The 19,157-nt window shown below is 33.2% G+C and overlaps 3 protein-coding genes across 18 annotated transcripts in view; 2 read left to right on the top strand and 1 right to left on the bottom strand.

Annotated features, from left to right (window-relative positions):
• Window positions 1–19,157, bottom strand: part of LOC139772042 (gustatory receptor 10) — a 115,611-nt gene that overhangs the window by 10,790 nt on the left and 85,664 nt on the right. For 5 of the 7 annotated variants that reach the window (XM_071705349.1, XM_071705345.1, XM_071705352.1 and 2 more), the window contains exons 1-2: window positions 7,644–7,783; window positions 3,656–3,758 (exon numbers count right to left, since the gene is read on the bottom strand). The gene's annotated coding sequence lies outside the window, so the exon portion shown is untranslated. Of the gene's footprint in view, window positions 1–53; window positions 159–3,655; window positions 3,759–7,643; window positions 7,784–19,157 lie in introns of those variants that run through there. The other 2 variants (XM_071705344.1, XM_071705348.1) reach the window with 2 other exon arrangements.
• Window positions 921–3,369, top strand: LOC139772040 (uncharacterized). The gene has a single exon (XM_071705342.1). The coding sequence runs from the start codon at window positions 1,098–1,100 to the stop codon at window positions 2,313–2,315; it is 1,218 nt and encodes a 405-aa protein (XP_071561443.1). The 5' UTR covers window positions 921–1,097; the 3' UTR covers window positions 2,316–3,369.
• LOC139772043 (protein argonaute-2-like) lies at window positions 3,759–18,993 on the top strand. Of its 10 annotated transcripts, XM_071705355.1 has the most exons (10): window positions 13,849–14,567; window positions 14,706–14,773; window positions 14,872–15,217; window positions 15,306–15,451; window positions 15,547–15,709; window positions 15,801–15,897; window positions 15,977–16,140; window positions 17,288–17,573; window positions 17,756–17,958; window positions 18,028–18,993. In XM_071705355.1, the coding sequence occupies exons 1-5, from the start codon at window positions 14,231–14,233 to the stop codon at window positions 15,553–15,555; spliced, it is 906 nt and encodes a 301-aa protein (XP_071561456.1). In that variant the 5' UTR covers window positions 13,849–14,230; the 3' UTR covers window positions 15,556–15,709; window positions 15,801–15,897; window positions 15,977–16,140; window positions 17,288–17,573; window positions 17,756–17,958; window positions 18,028–18,993. The 10 variants fall into 10 exon arrangements, 5 of the variants coding, with proteins under 5 accessions (XP_071561460.1, XP_071561459.1, XP_071561456.1 ...); XM_071705353.1 differs by having other exon boundaries at window positions 15,306–15,709; XR_011718046.1 differs by lacking the exons at window positions 13,849–14,567; window positions 14,706–14,773; window positions 14,872–15,217; ... (5 more) ...; window positions 17,756–17,958; window positions 18,028–18,993 and adding exons at window positions 3,759–4,015; window positions 4,335–4,702; window positions 5,074–5,330; ... (2 more) ...; window positions 8,749–8,820; window positions 9,152–9,864.

The following is a 19,157-nucleotide window of genomic DNA, read 5'->3' as shown; positions in this document are numbered from 1 at the left end:
TAATATTAACATGGCGGAGACGCTTCGTCTCCCGCGCGATCAACTTCTCGCACCGAAAACGCCGCGGCGTCACTACGCATCCCGCTCTCAATAACTTCGCGATTATACAATTTCTGTACTTTGAGTAGCAAATACTGCATGCTCGCGTTTTTTAACGATTTTTGTCAGTTGTTTTACGGAGACGATTTCAAGCATTTGACGCATGCTCGTGACTTCATCACCACAGTCCGTCATAGTATTTTAAATATGTAATGAACAGCTGATAATAGGCATGTGCACTATCTTTTGACATTGTATTTGCATATTGTATTGATATATGTAGCTCGATTATTTTTGATACATTATGATATGCATTAATATCAATCTCCCACTCTTTATGTCGTTTTTCTCTGTCTTATACGATAATACCGCGCATATAACACGGACATAACTGTAACTAACATAATACGGTCTGGATACCGAATAGAAAAGAGTACCTATATCCAACGAGATTACCCGGATTTGACGGGAAAATAAGATAGGATTTGTACATACAATGCATATTTCTCACGATTTTTTAAGTATTCTCAGTACTGTGAGTCGTGGGGTATTCATTATATATGAACTTTTGAGGAATACTTATTTAGAACGGATGTGGTTAATTCTTCTCAGAAATTCTTCATACATTTATTTTTCTGTATGTATTCCTTAAAACGAAGTCTATGAATTTCTATTCACTTTTCTGTTATCTGGGGTACTACAGTGAACAGCTGATAAAAGGCACTATCTTTTGACATTGTATTTGCATATTGTACTGTGGCTCAATTATTTTTGTAACATTGCATGATATGCATTGCTAGTCTCCCACTCTTCATATCGATTTTATGCTTATTTATAAGATAAAACTAGCTAGTCGTCAAAAAATACGATCGTGCCTCGCGTCAGGTATGCACGCGGCAGCAGAAAAGCAAATCTAGCAAAGCAAACCGATTAATGGTTTTTACGGGAAACCACTATACGTTAGTACTGTTCGAGCTGTCGAGGCAACAAACTCTCCTAGATCAACAATCTAAATTATTTTATCATTAATTTACACGCGAATCGCATATTCGAAGAAAATGTCCCACGACTCTCACGTCGAAGATTCTCAGAGATGGCTCGACCAGGTGATGGCGAAGATCATCGAGAATCTTGGATTGGACGTTGACAAAGCTCGATACGAAATCTCCAAATCTATCAACTTTATAATGACAACCATATATTACGTACGCCTGCAGTCGAAGAATAAAGCAAACGATCAGAACAAGGAATTGTCTATGGTGCTAAAGAGACCCATGAAGAACTTCATCTACATAAGTCGCATCGATCTTCAATTTGACAACGAGATTCTGTTCTATCAAACGTACGTCCAACCGAACGAGAGGTATTTTTACGCAAGATGTTACTACGCTGAAAAACGGTCGCCCACCGATTTCGTGATCGCCCTGGAGAACGTTAACGAACGAGGATATCATTCTTGCTCATACCCGCACAACGCTCCTTTCGAGTACACGTTGGCGGCGATGCGCGAGTTAGGACGATTTCACGGTAAAGGGTACGTCATGAAGGAACTGCAGCGGGAAAAGTTTTTCGACGTCGTGGCGCGACTGCAAGAGTTTAGATACGTGAAAGAAGGAAACGTGTATGAAGTTTATTCCAATGTTAAGGCGACGCGATCGTTGGAATATCTCCGCAGACAAGGCCACGATGCAGCTTTCTGCGACAGGATGGAAGCCTTTCTTACGAACGCGTTTGACGAAGTGATGATGAAGATAGTAAAGCCGCTTGAACCTCTGGCCACGATGTGCCACGGCGACTTTCTATTGGGCAACATTCTCTTCAAGGCGGATGAGGGTGGACGATATCGCGCGATGCTGATCGATTTCGCGCTTATTAGATATTCGACGCCCGTCGTCGATCTCTCCACGTATCTCTACAACTGTTGCTCGAATGAAGAGATACGAGAGAAATTTTTCGACATCATGCGGGCTTATCACGACGCGCTGATGGAGTATTTGCTGGACGCTGGCGTTCAAGACATTGAGAAATATTCATATAACGCTCTGTTGGACGATTTTAGGAGGGGCGCTCTCTTCGGTTTTATTGTCGCATCCCATTTTTTACCGGCAATATTAGGATATCTTAAACCAGAAGTGATAGTACAAGACATAATTAGTCTAGGCTCGTTGAGAAGTGCAAAGAAGCAAAAATATGTCGGCGGAGACGAAGTATGTAAAATACTTGCTGATATATTGCTGCATCTGAGAGATCTTGGCTGCTTGAAACATATTTTATAATGATAGATAATTCACATAAAATGTATATAAGATACAATTTATATCGATTAGTAACTATGAAGTACATATGTCGAAAGATTTTTAAGTGATCAGGTGATCAGGTAATATAGATTCGTAATTATATTAAAGGCAAAGGATTTATTTTATAAATATTGTTGTCTCTCTCTCGTTGTCAATTCTATACGAGAAATAGTAGTTACATTATAATACAAAGACCGAGTTGCAGGTGTAATTAGAGACGAAATATATTGAATCACGTTCGACTTTATAGTGTCTTGTGCGATATATTATGGATAAAATTGTATATTATAGTTAAAAACTTCGATATCGCAATAATATTCAATTCAAAGGAAGTAATGCAAACGCGTATAACTAACAAAAACATAAATAATAAATGTACATCTTATTTTAATAATAATTAAAATTCACATGAAAATATCTCGAAACATAGTATATATTATCCGTTTATATAAACTTCGCCTCAATAACGTCTTTGTAAAATTTTAAATTAAGCTTAAGCTGGACACCTGGACAGTTATTTACACATATTTGTCTAAAAAAAGTCTTAAAGCATCTTTACGACGTCTTTTAGACATGTGTGCTGTCTACACTGTTAAATTCGTAGTGTCAAATTATACTCAATTTGAATCATTTTTAACAATTCCTATAGGTCGCCACTGCTCTTAAGTCCCTTGCACAATAGTAGGCGATAGCGATAGCGATAGCGACAGCGACAAGGTTGCCGACAAAGCTATACCTTTGTCGGCAACTTTGTCGCTGTCGCTATACTCGCTATCGCCTATTGTGCAAGGGGCTTTACTCAATATGTCGTTAACTTAATTAAATTAACTAATCGATTCAAAATAATACTGTTTTGTGTTAAAGTAATAAATCTCGACATACATGGTAGTTAAAAATAACAAAATGTTATTTAACACATAAGGTATTGGTTTAAATTTCATCCTTTTAACAGTGTAGGCGGTATTTTACAAGCGCCTTAAATATTCTTATGTATACGCTAACAATGGTTAATAAATATTTTACTTTTAAAATTTGCCTTTTCTACGTGTTGTACTTTTAATACTTATATGTTATTTTGTACTCTAGCGAATAGGCGAATTAATGTTTTTGACAATTATCCACGATATTCGCGGCGACATCGACAGTGGGAAATACAATCGTCCGCGACTGTCCGCGCGACCCGCCTGCGACCGAACAAGTACCGCGAAATACTTATTTTTGAGAAATATCTATACACCCCGAGCGCTAAGTCGATACTACGGTACGCGATAGGTGCTGCGTTAAATAATGCATGCAAGATTAATAAAGATTACTCTTACCAATTAAACGAGTTGCGACACCGCTCGTTCCAGGTTCCAGGGCCGCCGCGCCGGCCGATCCGTTCTGTCAGTTCTGTGTCCGCCGGGCGCGCCGCCGCGCGTTCTGGAAAGGAAGGAGATACGTCATCAATATGGCGGAGGCACTTCGTCTTTCGTCTTCGTTTTCAGCGCGGTCAACTTCACGTAATAAGAGCGGCGCGGATGCATGATGCATCACGCGTCCCGTTCCTATATTCGAGTTAATGCATTTTTTTGGTTGCGGAAGGCCGAGGATTAAGGATTAGCATCGAGTTTTCCTTGGAGGAGCCACAAGGAGGAGTGCATTTCGTAGTACCAAACTGCGAAGGAACTCTAGCTGAGGTAAGTCAGTGTGTTGTAACGAAAGAGTTTTCTTTTTACTCTCAAAATTGCAATACCTTGACTCTGATTCGATAAGATTTGATACGGATTGCACTTTATGGATTTCCAAATTTCTTTATATTCCAGCAATAATGTCAATAATAATTTTCTATCTTTTTTCATAAAAAACTAATTTTTTCCAGTAAATACTATTTATACCAAGCAATTTTGACTTTACGTTTTTTAAAACTAATAATCTACAATCCTTATGATGCAATAATATGGCAATATTTTTCTAAAACGAAATTCTTTGTACTAATAATAATTTTTTTTTTTTTAGAAAGGTGCCCATATGTATACATACAGCTATGAAAATTCATCTAGATTATGGTTTCCATGTGTGGATAGTTTTGCTGAACCATGTACTTGGAAATTGGAATTTACTGTTGACGATTCGATGACTGCAGTCTCCTGTGGAGATCTGGTCGAGGTGGTCTACACACCTGACATGCGTAGAAAAACATTTCATTATGTGCTCAACACTCCTGCGTGTGCTCCAAACATTGCACTAGCAGTCGGGCAAGATGATTTTATAAAACTGAATAGACTAGAAGTTATGAAATGGGCATGCATTGTTGGTAATGCAAAATGTAAGGAAGTGGCGATCATTAAATTCCATAAGCATGTAGAAGATCCTGATACTCACAAGTAATTCAACTTTATTATTTAATTGCATGTCCATATATATGTGTATTCTCCTTATTCTCAAGTTTTTCCCTCGATATTCATTTTCCAATAGCGTATGTCATATTAAAATAATAAAATAATAATACTTGTATACAAGTTGTATATAAGTGTAAAAGTATACATATTGAGTGGGATTAATTGTGCATTGTATAATTATTTTAGCGCAAAATAAAAATTTAATTTAAAATGGTAAATGTATTATATAAGTGATTTAAATTCGACTAATTTAAAAAAGGGCAACTGACAAAAACAACTTCTCAATATTAACATATAAACAAACATATATATATATATATATATATATATATATATAAGCTATGATCTTCCTCTAGGTATCTTTGTCCACAAATATTCAAAAAAATGTGTAACGGTACGAGCCGAACAGTTCCGTGAGGTACTGTATTTACATGACATATCTATCAAAACATCAGAGATTGACATTGTAGTCAGTATTCGATAATCTTTCGAGATGGCAAAACGGCAATTACGCTGAGCTATTCCTGATAATAACGGGTTTCGCGACGACAACGCATAACTTAATTGCTGCACAAAACAGTATTTTAATCAGCACACAATTTTAATATACAAAGTAAGTCGTTAAAAGCAATAATAATTAATTATTTATCTCTTGTTGAAGATATATATATATATATTTAAAACGTAATAGAAATATTAATTTTGAGAAAGACAAAACATAATTAAATTTCATTTTATTTCGTCGAGATTATCTATTCTCATGGATTGTAAATTTTCTGTTGCCGCGTGAGTTGGCAAAATGAGAGCTGGAAAATGAAAGATTTAATAATTTCGAAATCTTAACACATAGCGTTCCGAACGTAGAACAGAATTTGAAGTTATACAAAAGACGAGATTATTATTATTGATAAATAAATGAAACAATTTTATTAATAATTATATTAATAATTTGTTTTAGAAATCAATCAGAGATTCTTTATCTATTCTATATTTTTACTTTTCGGTCCATTTATTATTTAAAAACTCAGGAACGAAAATTTATACTATATATATATATATATATATTTATATATATATAACAGATTTTATAAAGATGAAAAAAGTGTTTGTAGCGTTATATTTGGCTCTTTAATTTGTCCAATTCATTTATATTTCTCCGCTTTATAGAATAATTATCGCTTCGCAAATGTTATATTTTTAAGGCTAAGAGTTATATATTGAATTTCTTGTATTGGAATGAATATACAATTTAATACAAAAATTTAAAGTAAATATAAAAGGTACCCCACGGTAAGATAGGCAAAATGCCACTGTCAATGAAACGGAAAAATGACTTTGGATTTGCATAAGTACACTAAAAAAAGAATTTTCTACGATTTTTTCGACCATCCATCCCCCCTCCTTTTCCTAGTGGCACCAAAAAACCGCTTTTTTCGAAAATTATTTTTTTCTCCGGTTCCTTCATGTTAAAAATTTTGAAAAAATTTGAGAATATAGCTTATAAAAAGTACTTAGCACACAATTTTTTTTAGCTTTAGGCGCGTTGAATACCTAACCTAAAAAAATAAAATAAATATTTAAATCAATTTTTTTCTAATTTCTTTGATAGTTGCAGGTCTAATTACTCTAGAAAATTGTATATTTTAGTGTTCTACATGTATTAGAATTTTTTCAGATTTTTCGGAATGGGCCGTACTCAAAAATGCGAAAAACTATTTTTAGCCACTTTTGGGCCTTTTATGGTCCTCAAATGATTGATAGTGCCTTAACTGACTCTAAAATAAACATAATATATTACTTTTGGATATATGTTGTCAATATTTGATACATTCCGATACGTCTCATATGTTTTTGAGCATGAAATCAGTCATAACTCAACGAGAAAACCCTACTTTTTGTATAAATGTGCCTATTTTTCGTCGATTTCTGGATTTTTGGTTATTTTATCTAAGTTTTTTGCATATGATTGGTAAATGTGAATATAAATATAATAAAAAATTGTACCTCTTATACATATATTTCAAAGAAATCGTTCATTTATTCAAATATATATATTTTCATGAAAAAAATTAATTTTTATGATTCCATGATCATCTCTTTAATCCTCCTCGTCACTATCTTCCTCAATTACTGGTGTTACTTCTTCGAAGTCAAACAATGTTGTAAGTATCTCAGCTGGTCGAATAATCGTAGACGTTATTGCTGTAACTGCGCTAATGGTAACAAAACTATAGGGTGTTGCTCGCATATAGCCTCCATAGTTTTTTACCTGTCTCATGCAAGATACTTGTCAAGGATTATTCGACCAGCTGAGATACTTACAACATTGTTTGACTTCGAAGAAGTAACACCAGTAATTGAGGAAGATAGTAACGAGGAGGATTAAAGAGACGATCATGGAATCATAAAAATTAATTTTTTAAAGCTCAAAAAAATTGTGTGCTAAGTACTTATAATAAGCTATATTCTCAAATTTTTTCAAAATTTTTAACATGAAGGAACCGGAGAAAAAAAATAATTTTCGAAAAAAGCGGTTTTTGGTGCCACTAGGAAAAGGAGGGGGGATAGATGGTCGGAAAAATCGTAGAAAATTCTTTTTTTAGTGTACTTATGCAAATCCAAAGTTATTTTTCCGTTTCATTGACAGTGGCATTTTGCCTATCTTACCGTGGGGTACCCTTTTTTGTACTAATTTTGTAACGTAATATCTAACCCTAAAGTTACACAACAACCCAAGGAACACATTGCGGTCAAAAAAACATTATTTTGACATCATATTGATAAAATAAATGACGTTAATTAACATTAATACAAATGGACATTAGGGAGAGGTGGGCGCAAGCTCGCCGATGACTCTTATGAATTTTATGATAGTGAATGTTCTAACAAGGCACTAACGAAATATATATATTTGTGTGTGAATCACCTTTCTTCGCCAGTACCACCAAACCAATGTAAGATTCAATATTATTTTATGATTTCTAGTCACACATATTAGGAATCCTTGATGGTCTTCTTCAGCATGTGGGATACGAAGAAAATCCTGATGATCACGATATCACAAAGATGCTAAGGCTAGATGCCACGTACTACGCATGTACCGTCGGTCACGCGGAATGCAAGAGAAGAGCCGCCGTTAAATTAAGCGAACATTTCGCGGATCCTGATACTCACAAGTAATTTCTTACGATTATCTCATAATTTATATTTGTACGTGTGTGTTATGGGCACACGTATGCATATATATGGATGTAACCGATTCCTTATTTCTTCAAGTCGTCAGACAGTCTCTTTATTGTTTCTCAATTTCTATTTTTATTCTAATCTCTAATGCATAGAATAAATATGCGAAACACGTGAAAAATATATGTACATATATAATAAGAAGTGTCGTGATCGATGGATTCATCTTTCATTTATTTATTTACTATAATATATAGTCTTATGATCATGTGGCAAATATAGAGTGACAGAAGAGCGCACGACAGAAACTTAATTTTGCAAAATAAGATTTACCTAACAGAACGGAAAAAATACAAAACTTAATAAAATGAAACGTCGGTTATGCGTATGAAGTGCATTTACCTCTTTTCCATACACACATATGTATTTTAGAGTTCCACAATGGTGGCAACATTGGACGTACTGCTTTGGTTTAGCGGTAGCTAATAGGACCACTTGGGATAAAATGATGGAACTATATCAGCGAACATCTGATAAGAAACTTTTGAAAAACTTGAATTGTGCTGAAAATCCTGATATCATTAACAACTATTTGCATATTATAGCATCGAATACTATATGTTATTTAAAAATCCGGACCATGCATTTATCTTCAATTTAATTCTTCAAAACCATGCACGCAACGATTTGGTCCTGGACTACATATTAACAAAGTTTGATAATATAAAACCAAGGTAGTACATTTATTTTTACAAATATAAATTCTATTTTTTTAAATTTATCTTATACATTAATTAATTTTTAAATAAATGTATCTTATACATAAATATGTGATTTTGTTCTTACAGATTAGTTTCTACAAGTCTAACGATAAAAAATATCATTTCGAATGTTTTTTTTGTAACGAACAAATATCCAAGGTAGATTTTATGATTCTAGATTCATACTTATATTTTTTCTATTGATAATCCTTTAACAGTAGCGCGCTTAAAATCAAACATTCGTCGTGTGACGTAATAAATTTTCGAAAACGTTTATATACATATATATATATATATATATCTTCTGCGAATAGACAATTTCTTATGACACATATAAGGGATTAAACATATTTATATGCATACCATGGTTTGTTATTGTTTATGTTAAATAAGAAATTATATTTTGAGGAATGGTTGCATAAAAATAAATTACTACATATTAAACATCCTAATCTGTGATAAACATCCTTAACATCCTAATCTGTTTCAGGTGAAAAGATTCGCAGAAACTTATTTCAGTATAGATCCAAAAGCTTTGTCAAGGATTATAAAGCTGTTAGAAAATCGTAAAAATAATCTTAAAGAGTCCGTAGATATTTTTACAAAGCGATTTGGAAGAAATCAAACTTAAGTGACCAATTGGTCTGATCAATCAAAAATATCAAATGTGATGCAAGACATACAGTTACCTACATAATTTTTCAAACAGTATCATTCTTATTTATTATTACCTTTTTGTAAATAATTTTTTATTCATTTTTATTTATTTCTAATACTTTTAATTTTTTAAATAATATTTAGTATTTAATTAATAGTCTGGAAGCTATTGATAAAATCTTCTATGAAATTTTACTGTTTTATAATTAACAAATAATTTATATAGTATTAGGTTTGATGTTTGATATTTTTCGTAAAATATCTTTTATAAACGCACTAACATTGATTTATTACTCAGTATAGGAGATTATGCGAATAAATTGTTTTAACTGAATATATAATATTTTGTAAATATGTGATAGTATCATTTTCTAATAGCGATACCTACATATATGTTAATAATAATTATAATCAATTATAATTATTGTTTGACTTTGAATAGAAAACACGAAATAATGACGTCGATTGTACTAAACATTGTAAAAAACTTTGCTTAAACAGTACTAATTACTGTATAGAATAAACGTTTCTGTTAACTTTTTATAATTTAATATTATTCATAACTCTCACTTTCATCATCTTACACATTGCATATTTTCGTTTACTTTATATATTTTTATTTCGTCTACTATACATATTTTATATATTTATTAATTTTTCGGAATATGAAGAGGTATGGATATTTTGTAATATTTATACTAAAAAGCAACTTGACACGGTATGTTTTATAATCACAAATATCATTTATTTATCAGATTTTTATTACATTTATTTCTCTCTATATACTTTACATTTATTTATTATAGTTAGCTAAAACTATTTTTATAATACAAATCTAAATTAATATATTAGTGTTAAAATATAGCGAAATAATCTTTCAGATCAAGCATATTTCGTTTGTATTAATTATTTCAGTTATCAAGACAATTTCAAATTCTTGTGACATATATGTATAACATATAATTTATTGCCATATCTGTGATTGGTAGTAAATTATGCATGTGCTTTATAATTTTTACTCTACTGTGTTTCTTTAAATATTTTTATAACTTTGTAGCTGAGATATCAAATTTAATATAAAATTGACAATTATAGAGTATAATTATAATATATACCTTAGACTAAATTCATTTTCTCTTATTAGCTTTGTGTGAATTTCTGAAATAAAATGGCTATAAATTATACAATATAAATATATTTTTCAAAAAATGTATTATAACTGCTTTAATTATAATAAGCTTAATTCTCAATAAGCTTTTCCTTTCCAATCGTTTATAACTCAGAAACTCTGTGCGCCTCGATGTTTATTATCGAGAACGAAAAATTCGTAGTTCAAAATTTGGTAAGAGACATCTTCTATATCGACATGATCTTACAGCAGTATTTAACGAAAAATGTATTATACAAGTATTATCTAACTGATTCGAAGAAGCACATCAACTGCGAAAACGTCTTATTAAAATTAACATATAAACAAACACATATTTATGATATATGATCTTCCTCTAGATATCTTTGTCCACAAATATTCAAAAAAATGTGTAACGGTACGAGCCGAACAGTTCCGTGAGGCACTGTATTTACATGACATATCTATCAAAACATCAGAGTTTGACATTGTAGCCAGTATTCGATAGTCTTTCACGATGACAAGACGCTGTGCTATTCCTTGTAATAACGGCTTTCGTGGCGACAACGCAAACTTAATTGCTGCACAGAACAGTATTTTAATCAGCACACAATTATAATATACAAAGTAAGTCGTTAAAAGCAATAATAATTAATTATTTATCTCTCGTTGAAGATATATACATATATATATATATATTTAAAACGTAATAGAAATATTAATTTTGAAAGACATAACATAATTAAATTTCATTTTATTCCGTCGAGATTATCTATTCTCATGGATTGTAAATTTTCATTTTAAATGTGTTTTTTAAATCAATCGACATATTTTGTTTCTTATTGTTGCCGCGTGAGCTGGCAAAATAAGAGCTGGAAAATAAAAGATTTAATATAATTTCGAAATCTTAACACATGGCGTTCCGAACGTAGAACAAAATTTGAAATTATACAAAAGACGAGATTATTATTATTGATAAATAAATGAAACAATTTTATTAATAATTATATTAATAATTTGTTTTAGAAATCAATCAGAGATTCCTTACCTATTCTATATCTTTACTTTTCGGTCCATTTATTATTTAAAAACTGAGGAACGAAAATTATACATATATAAGAAAGTCAAAAGGCTAAATACGAGGAAATAAAGGCTGCGGTCCGATTCAGGCTCACAGCGTTATAAGCATCATTCTGTCTTCGTTGCACATCGAATATCAAACGAAGATAGAACGATGCTTACAGCGCTGTGAGCGTGAATTCGACCGCAGCCAAAGAACGTTACTGTTAAAACCTAGCTTCTATAGTTTATTGTCCAAAGGTAGACAAAACATTCTGGACGTTTCAACTATACTAAGTTTCTTTTAATAAATTAAATTATTCTGTGTTTAGAATATTTCAACGATAACATAACTTTTATTTGCTGGTATTTGGCCTTTTGACTTTTTCATATTGTTTTTACATCTAACAAACATTTATCTATTTATTATTTGACAATTATAATTTCACAATTCTATCTATCTAATAATTTCCGAGCAAAAATTTCTCTCAAGAAATTTAATAACCAAAATTAATAAATATTAAATAGATATTAGGCGAAAATATATTAGGACGCAAATGAAACACAAGGAACAAATTTATCTTTTGCTTTTTTTTTTACAAACAACTGTTATAACCGATAACTAAATAATTTAAATTTTATTAACAAAATGTACTTACGTTTTTTCCTTCTAATGACGAAATATTTTATACAGTCAAATGTACACACGTCACTTACAATTAGATCCTTAAAATTCTTTTCAAAAACTGATTAAATTAATTTTTTTTAATTCTTAAAAAATATAAAAGTAACAGAATAAATTAATTGTGTTTACATCGAGATGTATATCCAATGTTATATATAAAAAAATATTCATTATTTTGCCCGAAGTAAATCTTATACCTATATAGTCTTCTTGATAAAAGTTGGAATTATTTTCTTCTTCTCCTTCTGTTCTTCGGTAATTTTTATTTTTTTCATCTGATATTTATTTCGTATCAAAGTTAATATCAAATTACATTAATATGTAATATCTAATTACATTAAACTGAATTGTATTATTTGTTTTGTTCCAACGAAAAATTACAGACACCTAAGACGACGAGTAGGGGAGACCGGGGCTAAAAAGTCTACGGGGTAAATACGTCTAATCAAATATCTCGGAACCTGTATATTGTGCGAACTCGCTATTAACATTGTAAACGCTGCTTATGGTACCCATGTGACCAACGGAGTTTCGGCAGGTTACCTGCCGTGTTATGATTTTTACGAGGGCAAACGTGTTTTCGGAAGGTGAAAGTGAAATTTTCTGCGCGTGGAAATTTTGTAATATCTGCAATAATATTTGCTCTCCAAATCTCGAGGTACGTGATTATAAAGAGTAATGCATGCTGAACACGAATCCAGTGTAGTTTTTTCATTATCGTTGATGTTTAATATTTCATGGGCGATCAAACCTGAAACTTGTGCTTGGGGCTAATCAGTCTACAAGCACCCGGGGCTAATCGGGCTAATCTCGTCATTGTGGTGCGCCGGGCGCACGACTTCAGCTCACGGTGATTTCAGGTTAGGTTTCCCTCGAGCGTGATTCTGTCTTCCCTTGCACGTGCGTCAGTTTGTGTTAAGAGAGAAATGGTACGCACGTATCGTCGCAAAACGGGTGTTTTGGCCGACCGAAAAGATGGCGGACCGTCGTTTTCGAGATCGCTCGCGCTCACGGCACGTCGGCGAGGTACGGCGAGGCACGGCACGGCTCTGAGATCCCGCGATTTCCGCGCGAGAGTTGACATGCCGCGCGCGCGGTAGATCGTCCCGACTCCCGGCCGCGGTAAATCGTCGTTGTTGGTCGTTGTGTCAGTGACAGTCGCGCGTGCGACCGGTGCGACCGCATCGTCGAGCGTTCGCCGCATCGTCTCGGCGTCATTGTCGCCGCCGTTGTAGTGGTAGTGGTGTCGGTGGTGGTCATCGTCGTCGTCGTCGTCGTCGTCGTCGTCGTCGTGGTGGTCGTGGCCGTCATCGTCGTGGTGGTCGTGGCCGTCGTCGTCGTGGTGGTCGTGGCCGTCGTCGTCGTCGTCGTCGTCGGCGCGTCGAGGAATCGGCGCGAGGACGCCGTCGAGTCGGTAAAATGGTCGCGCTCCACCGCGAGCTTTTCTAACACCCCTGTCGCTATTTATTGCTCCCCCGCGAGAAACGCGGCTTGGTTAGGTTGCTCGAGGGTCCGCGCTGATCCTATGGCACCGGAACGCTGTCACGCGTGTTCCCCGTGGTTGCCCGCGTTGACAATGTGACGTGCCGTTGGGGAGTTTACGATTTAGTTAACCTCTGTATTCACGTGCCTGAATTGTTTTATGGAATAGGTAAAACAATTATTTTTTAATAATGTTTCGCATAAAAATTTTAAATAAATTTTTATATTTTTCTCTTAAAAAACAATTATTAAAATGTATCCTATCATTTTTCAGGATTAGATGTACGTATATGTATTGAAAATGCAGTGTGACCGATTAGCCCCGGGGGGGGGACCGATTAGCCCCGGCATTTTTGAGATTTCAATTTTTCCACCGTTGTCGTTTTTGCTCTATACCGGTTAAACAAAGCGACGTAGATAAAAATTTCCTTAATAAATTTTGTAGCTAAAGGTTCACTCTTTACAGAGGTATACATTTAACTAAAATTATTTATTTTGTTGTTAAAAATCGGCACCGAAAAAAACCAGACTGTTTAGCCCCGGTCTCCCCTACTAACATGGAATTCTTAAAATTGTTACTACATATCGGCCTAATATTGGTCACAATCACGGACTATATAATCGCTGATGATCCAGAATTTATCTATCGCTTACCCGTGAACGCAATACCAGTTGATTATAACATTAGTCTGATTATTCCGAGCACAGGGTTTTCAACAGCCACAGCAAGCACAAGTACCGCAAACAGCATTGACTCCGCAACAAGTACCCCAGAGTCAACAGCAACAACAGCACAAGTTCCACCCCAACAGCCACAGGTTCCACGACACCAAGTATCTCAAAGCCAACCATCACAGCAGCAACAAGGAGCACAACGTCAGCAAAAAGCTTCAAGTAATAATATCAGTAATTGAAACATTAATACTAGAATGTTCATGTTTTAAATTTTTTCATTAAAGTAGGATATATTAAATATATATAAACATATGTATGTATGACGTATGTATTATGCATTATTTTCATTTTTTATAGGTGATATTGGTGGTGCCGGTGATCATCGTCAAGTACCGACAGGACACCAACGGCAACCATCTCTTGATGTACGATCATATATATATATATATATATATATATATATGTATACATATTATATATAATATGTAGTATATTATTTTTTAAATGTCTTTTTTTATTTCAGGTATCAAAAATGACATCTGATCAAAGGATGTTTTATTCTGATAAGATTCCGAAGAGAAATACTGCGAATGGTGGATCAGAAGGGGTGTCAGTTACAGTTCGTGTCCGCAGCTCAAAAAAAAGTAAAGTGGAAAAAGTGGAAGAAGTACAGGCCAGAGTTTTACCTGCTCCAGAATTGAGATATGTCGAAGGAAATAAGGCAAAAGTAACACAAGGGACATGGGATATTCAACCATTTAACGAAGCCAAACATTTGAAGCAGAAGACGTTGACTATTGTCAATATGTCCGAAATGTCGAACCTGCAGCATGCTATGCAAAAATTCGCGACAATGTTGATAGATACTGGTTAAGTATTTAAAAAAATAAAAACTAGATAAAAATGATTTAGATTTTCGACGAATTGTAATTTTACATTAAATCGTTTTTTTTTTAGCAAGGAAAGTTGGTATGGCAATTGCGGAGCCTTGTGAATTTGATGAAACTTCTTTTAGATTAAACGACTTAGATAAAATTACACAATTCTTCAATGAAAATAAAAAATTAAAATTAATAATAGTTATCATACCTAATGATACAGACGTAATGTATCGCGAGTACATTCAGTACATGATTCTTTTTATTATATCTCTTATTCTGAATATAAATCGATCTGGTGTTATTTATCATTGTCTCAGGTAAAGTAAAAAATATTGCCGAAATGGAAGTTGGTATTTTAACGCAATGTATGAAAGTTAAAACTTTATTAAAAATAAATGACGGAAATCAAAGGATTTTAAAAAGCTTATTGTTTGAAATAAATACCAAATTAAATGGTATCAATCACAAATTTTATAAACTGTAAGTGAATAATACTTGTACCTTAACATTTTATGAAGATACCTGTAACCTCGAGTAAAACTGTTTTCCTTTTTTTTATTTTCTCTTTTAGACCAGCATGTCTGGACGAAAATGTTCCTTGTATGGTTATTGGCGCCAACGTGACACATCCGTCCCAAGATTTTAAAGTTTTACCATCTATAGCAGCAGTTTGTATAATTATTAAACATAGTTTTTTTTATGTGAATATATATATTTATAAATTAATAAGAAATTTTATTAACTCAGATAACTGCAAGTAGAAATAACTCCTTTTTTCAATATAATGTTGCACTTCAATTGCAACAACCCTACCAAGAAAAGATTTTAGATCTTGAAAAAATAATTCCAATGCATCTTGAAGCTTATTACCAAGAAATGAAACAATTTCCAAAGAGAATCTTTTATTATCGGTATGTATTGACAATACTCAATGTTATGTAACCTATTAAAAATAATGTTTTTAAATAATAAAAAATAAATAAGAAACCTATATATATACATAGGTTTCTTATTTATTTTACATTTTACATTTAAAACTGAGTTTTCCTTTATGTATCTATAAAAACTATATATATATATATATATATATATATATATATATATGTTACGGGCAATTTGATAAATTGGGCATTATGCATAATGGCCGGGCAATATGCATAATTCCCAATTTGTTCGGTCAAAATGATTAATAGAGAAGAATTAATCAAATTGCCCGGTCATTATGCATATTTCCCAATGCTAAATGGTCATTTTGATAAATCACCTTATTTGAGTTAATTTTCCCGGCAATCTTAAGCCCCTTGCACAATAGACGATAGCGATAGCGATAGCGACAGCGACAATGTTGCCAACAAAGGTATAACCTACATAGGTTAGATGACGCGCTTTAAAAGTATTTAACTGTTTAAAGCGCGTCACTAACCTATGTACAAGTTTAGCGACAGAATAGTTGCTTTTTTCAAAGTCATCAGAAAATTTTTTCCACCGAAAGAGAATACAACCGACAATAAGTAATAATTAATCCGTATTTGATAAATAAAAAAACCAAATATCCGAGTTTAGTGTTTTTTTCTTATTTTCTTAACGATATCTTAACAAATTCTAGCGACCCCCAAATTTTATCAACAGTTTTGGATTCGAGGGGCAAAAATACATAGAATTTACCTCTTTTCAATTGATTTCTCGTTGGGGCCCTAATTGTAGACATTTACCGAAAGTTGAAATTATAGACAGACTGCCATTCTTTTTAGAAAGATATTTTAATATGTTAATCACATTTCCCACTTGTCTGTGGGCATTATGCATAATGACCGGTCAGTTTGATTAATTTGAACATTTTGGCTTTTATTATTCAAATGTCCCGAAAGAAGCGGGAATTATGCATATTGCCCGGCCATTATGCATAATGACCGAATTAATCAAATTGCCCGTAACATATATATATATATATATATGTACAAGTAAAATCTAAATTTCTTTTTTTTAAATCTCTACCATTATATCTTATATACATAAGATATTTTAACGCATTAATTCCATATTTATATTAATTTCCAGAGACGGAGTCGGCGAAACCGAATTTCCACAAGTTATATGTCACGAAATAGAACCGATAAAAAAAGCTGTTTTTACAGTCACTCGGGATGAGAATATTGAAATCACATGCTTGATCGTACAGAAGAGTCACAACGTACATCTCTCCCATAAATCCACCAATATAAGTGACACCGAGGACACAAGAAATTACAACGTAAAACCGGGAACAATAGTCGATACAACCAATCCCCCCCATCCGGAGTACATTGATTTTTATCTTGTATCACATGCGAGTACTGATGCTAAGGTAGGTCGATACGATAAGTTAATTTTTTTAAATAAAAATATTTGTTATATAACCAAAAATGTTTTGTTGTTAAAAAACATTAAATATATCAATAACAAAATTTTCGCAATAGTAATAGCAACCAATAGTAATTATAGCAATAGTTAATTCGTAATAATTATAATAATTTATTATAAATGTAGGGTATAGCGAAGCCTACAAGATACACATGCATCTTAAACGAATCCAACTTTACCAAAAATCAGATTGAAGAGTTGACATTTTATCTTTGTCATATGTATGGCCGCTTTCCAAAAGCGGTAAGCTATCCGATACCTACCTATTATGCTGATTTAGCAGCTTATCGTGGACGGGTGATTTTGATACAAGCGATACGAGAAAAAAAGTAAGCAATCTATTATTATATATTGATTATATATAATCGTGACCTGTAAAATATTATTTCCGTTTACAGGAACACAGACTTTAGGTTGAGTGACTTCGAAAAGGAATGGAAAAACTTTATAGCTAATATGAAAGATCACCCGATGTTTTACATATAAAAATTATAATTTTATCTTTATTGATAAAATTATAATTAGTGATAATTATAATTATTGATAAAATTATTCAATAATAAAGATCGGCATAATATGTCTCGAATCACGTAGAATAATTGAAACGTTTCAATTATAATTATAATTATAATTATAATTTTATCAATAAAGATAAAATTATAATTATTGATAAATAACACGCACTGCAATGTGACACCACGCATTGAGTAGCAATTAAATACTGCATGCTCGCATTTTTTAACAATTGTTATTTTGTACTCTAGTGAATAGGCAAATTAATGTTTTTGGCAAATATCCACGATATTCGCGGCGACAGTTGGAAATACAATCGTCCGCGCGACCCGCCTGCGATCGAACAAGTACCGCGAAATACTTATTTTTGAGAAATATCTATACACCCCGAGCGTTAAGTCGATACTACGGTACGCGATAGGCGCTGCGTTAAATAATGCATGCAAGATTAGTAAAGCTTACTCTTATAACTCTCGCGACGCCACTCGTTCCGGAGCCGGTCCTTTCCGTCTCCGCACTCCGCCGCGATCTGGAAATGGTCAATGGATGGAGAACGTCATCAATATGGCGGAGACGCGTCATCCCCCGCGCGAGAAACTTTTCGCGCCAAACCAAGACAAGAGTACCATGACGTCACTACGCGTCCCGCTCTCAACTTCGCGATCACGATTTTCCGAATTTCGAAAATCAAATACTACACGCTCGCGTTTATGTATTTTCTTATTTTAACAATAAATGCTATACTCTTGCCTTATATAGCAATCGTTCTTTCGCATTATGATGCAGATTAAATATATGTAGGTATGTTGAAATTGTACACTATATGTGAATAAAATGGATGGCTAATAAAAGCGTACAGTTGATTAACCAAAAATATACGCAATTAAATTTTATTTATATCTTTATTTAAAACAATAAGCTTATACAATATTTATTATCAGAGAGAAACACTGCACCAAACACATCACTAGGATGCATTCGTTTACACAGGGCTGCGACGGCTGCGTGCAGAAAC

Source organism: Temnothorax nylanderi, unplaced genomic scaffold (assembly GCF_030848795.1).
Source record: "Temnothorax nylanderi isolate EJ_2023f unplaced genomic scaffold, tnyl_v1.0 TNYL_tig0046_pilon, whole genome shotgun sequence".
Taxonomy (NCBI): Eukaryota; Metazoa; Arthropoda; class Insecta; order Hymenoptera; family Formicidae; genus Temnothorax; species Temnothorax nylanderi.
The sequence above is the reverse complement of the archived record's forward strand: the minus strand, read 5'-3'. Positions and strand labels throughout refer to the sequence as shown.

Excerpts from the sequence above, each read along its gene's own strand:
- LOC139772040 (XM_071705342.1), top strand. The coding sequence starts at position 1,098 with ATGTCCCACGACTCTCACGTCGAAGATTCTCAGAGATGGCTCGACCAG.
- LOC139772043 (XM_071705353.1), top strand. The coding sequence starts at position 14,231 with ATGGAATTCTTAAAATTGTTACTACATATCGGCCTAATATTGGTCACA. Across the intron at positions 14,774-14,871 it reads AACGGCAACCATCTCTTGAT|GTATCAAAAATGACATCTGA; the intron begins GTACGATCATAT and ends TTTTTATTTCAG. Across the intron at positions 15,218-15,305 it reads GACAATGTTGATAGATACTG|CAAGGAAAGTTGGTATGGCA; the intron begins GTTAAGTATTTA and ends TTTTTTTTTTAG.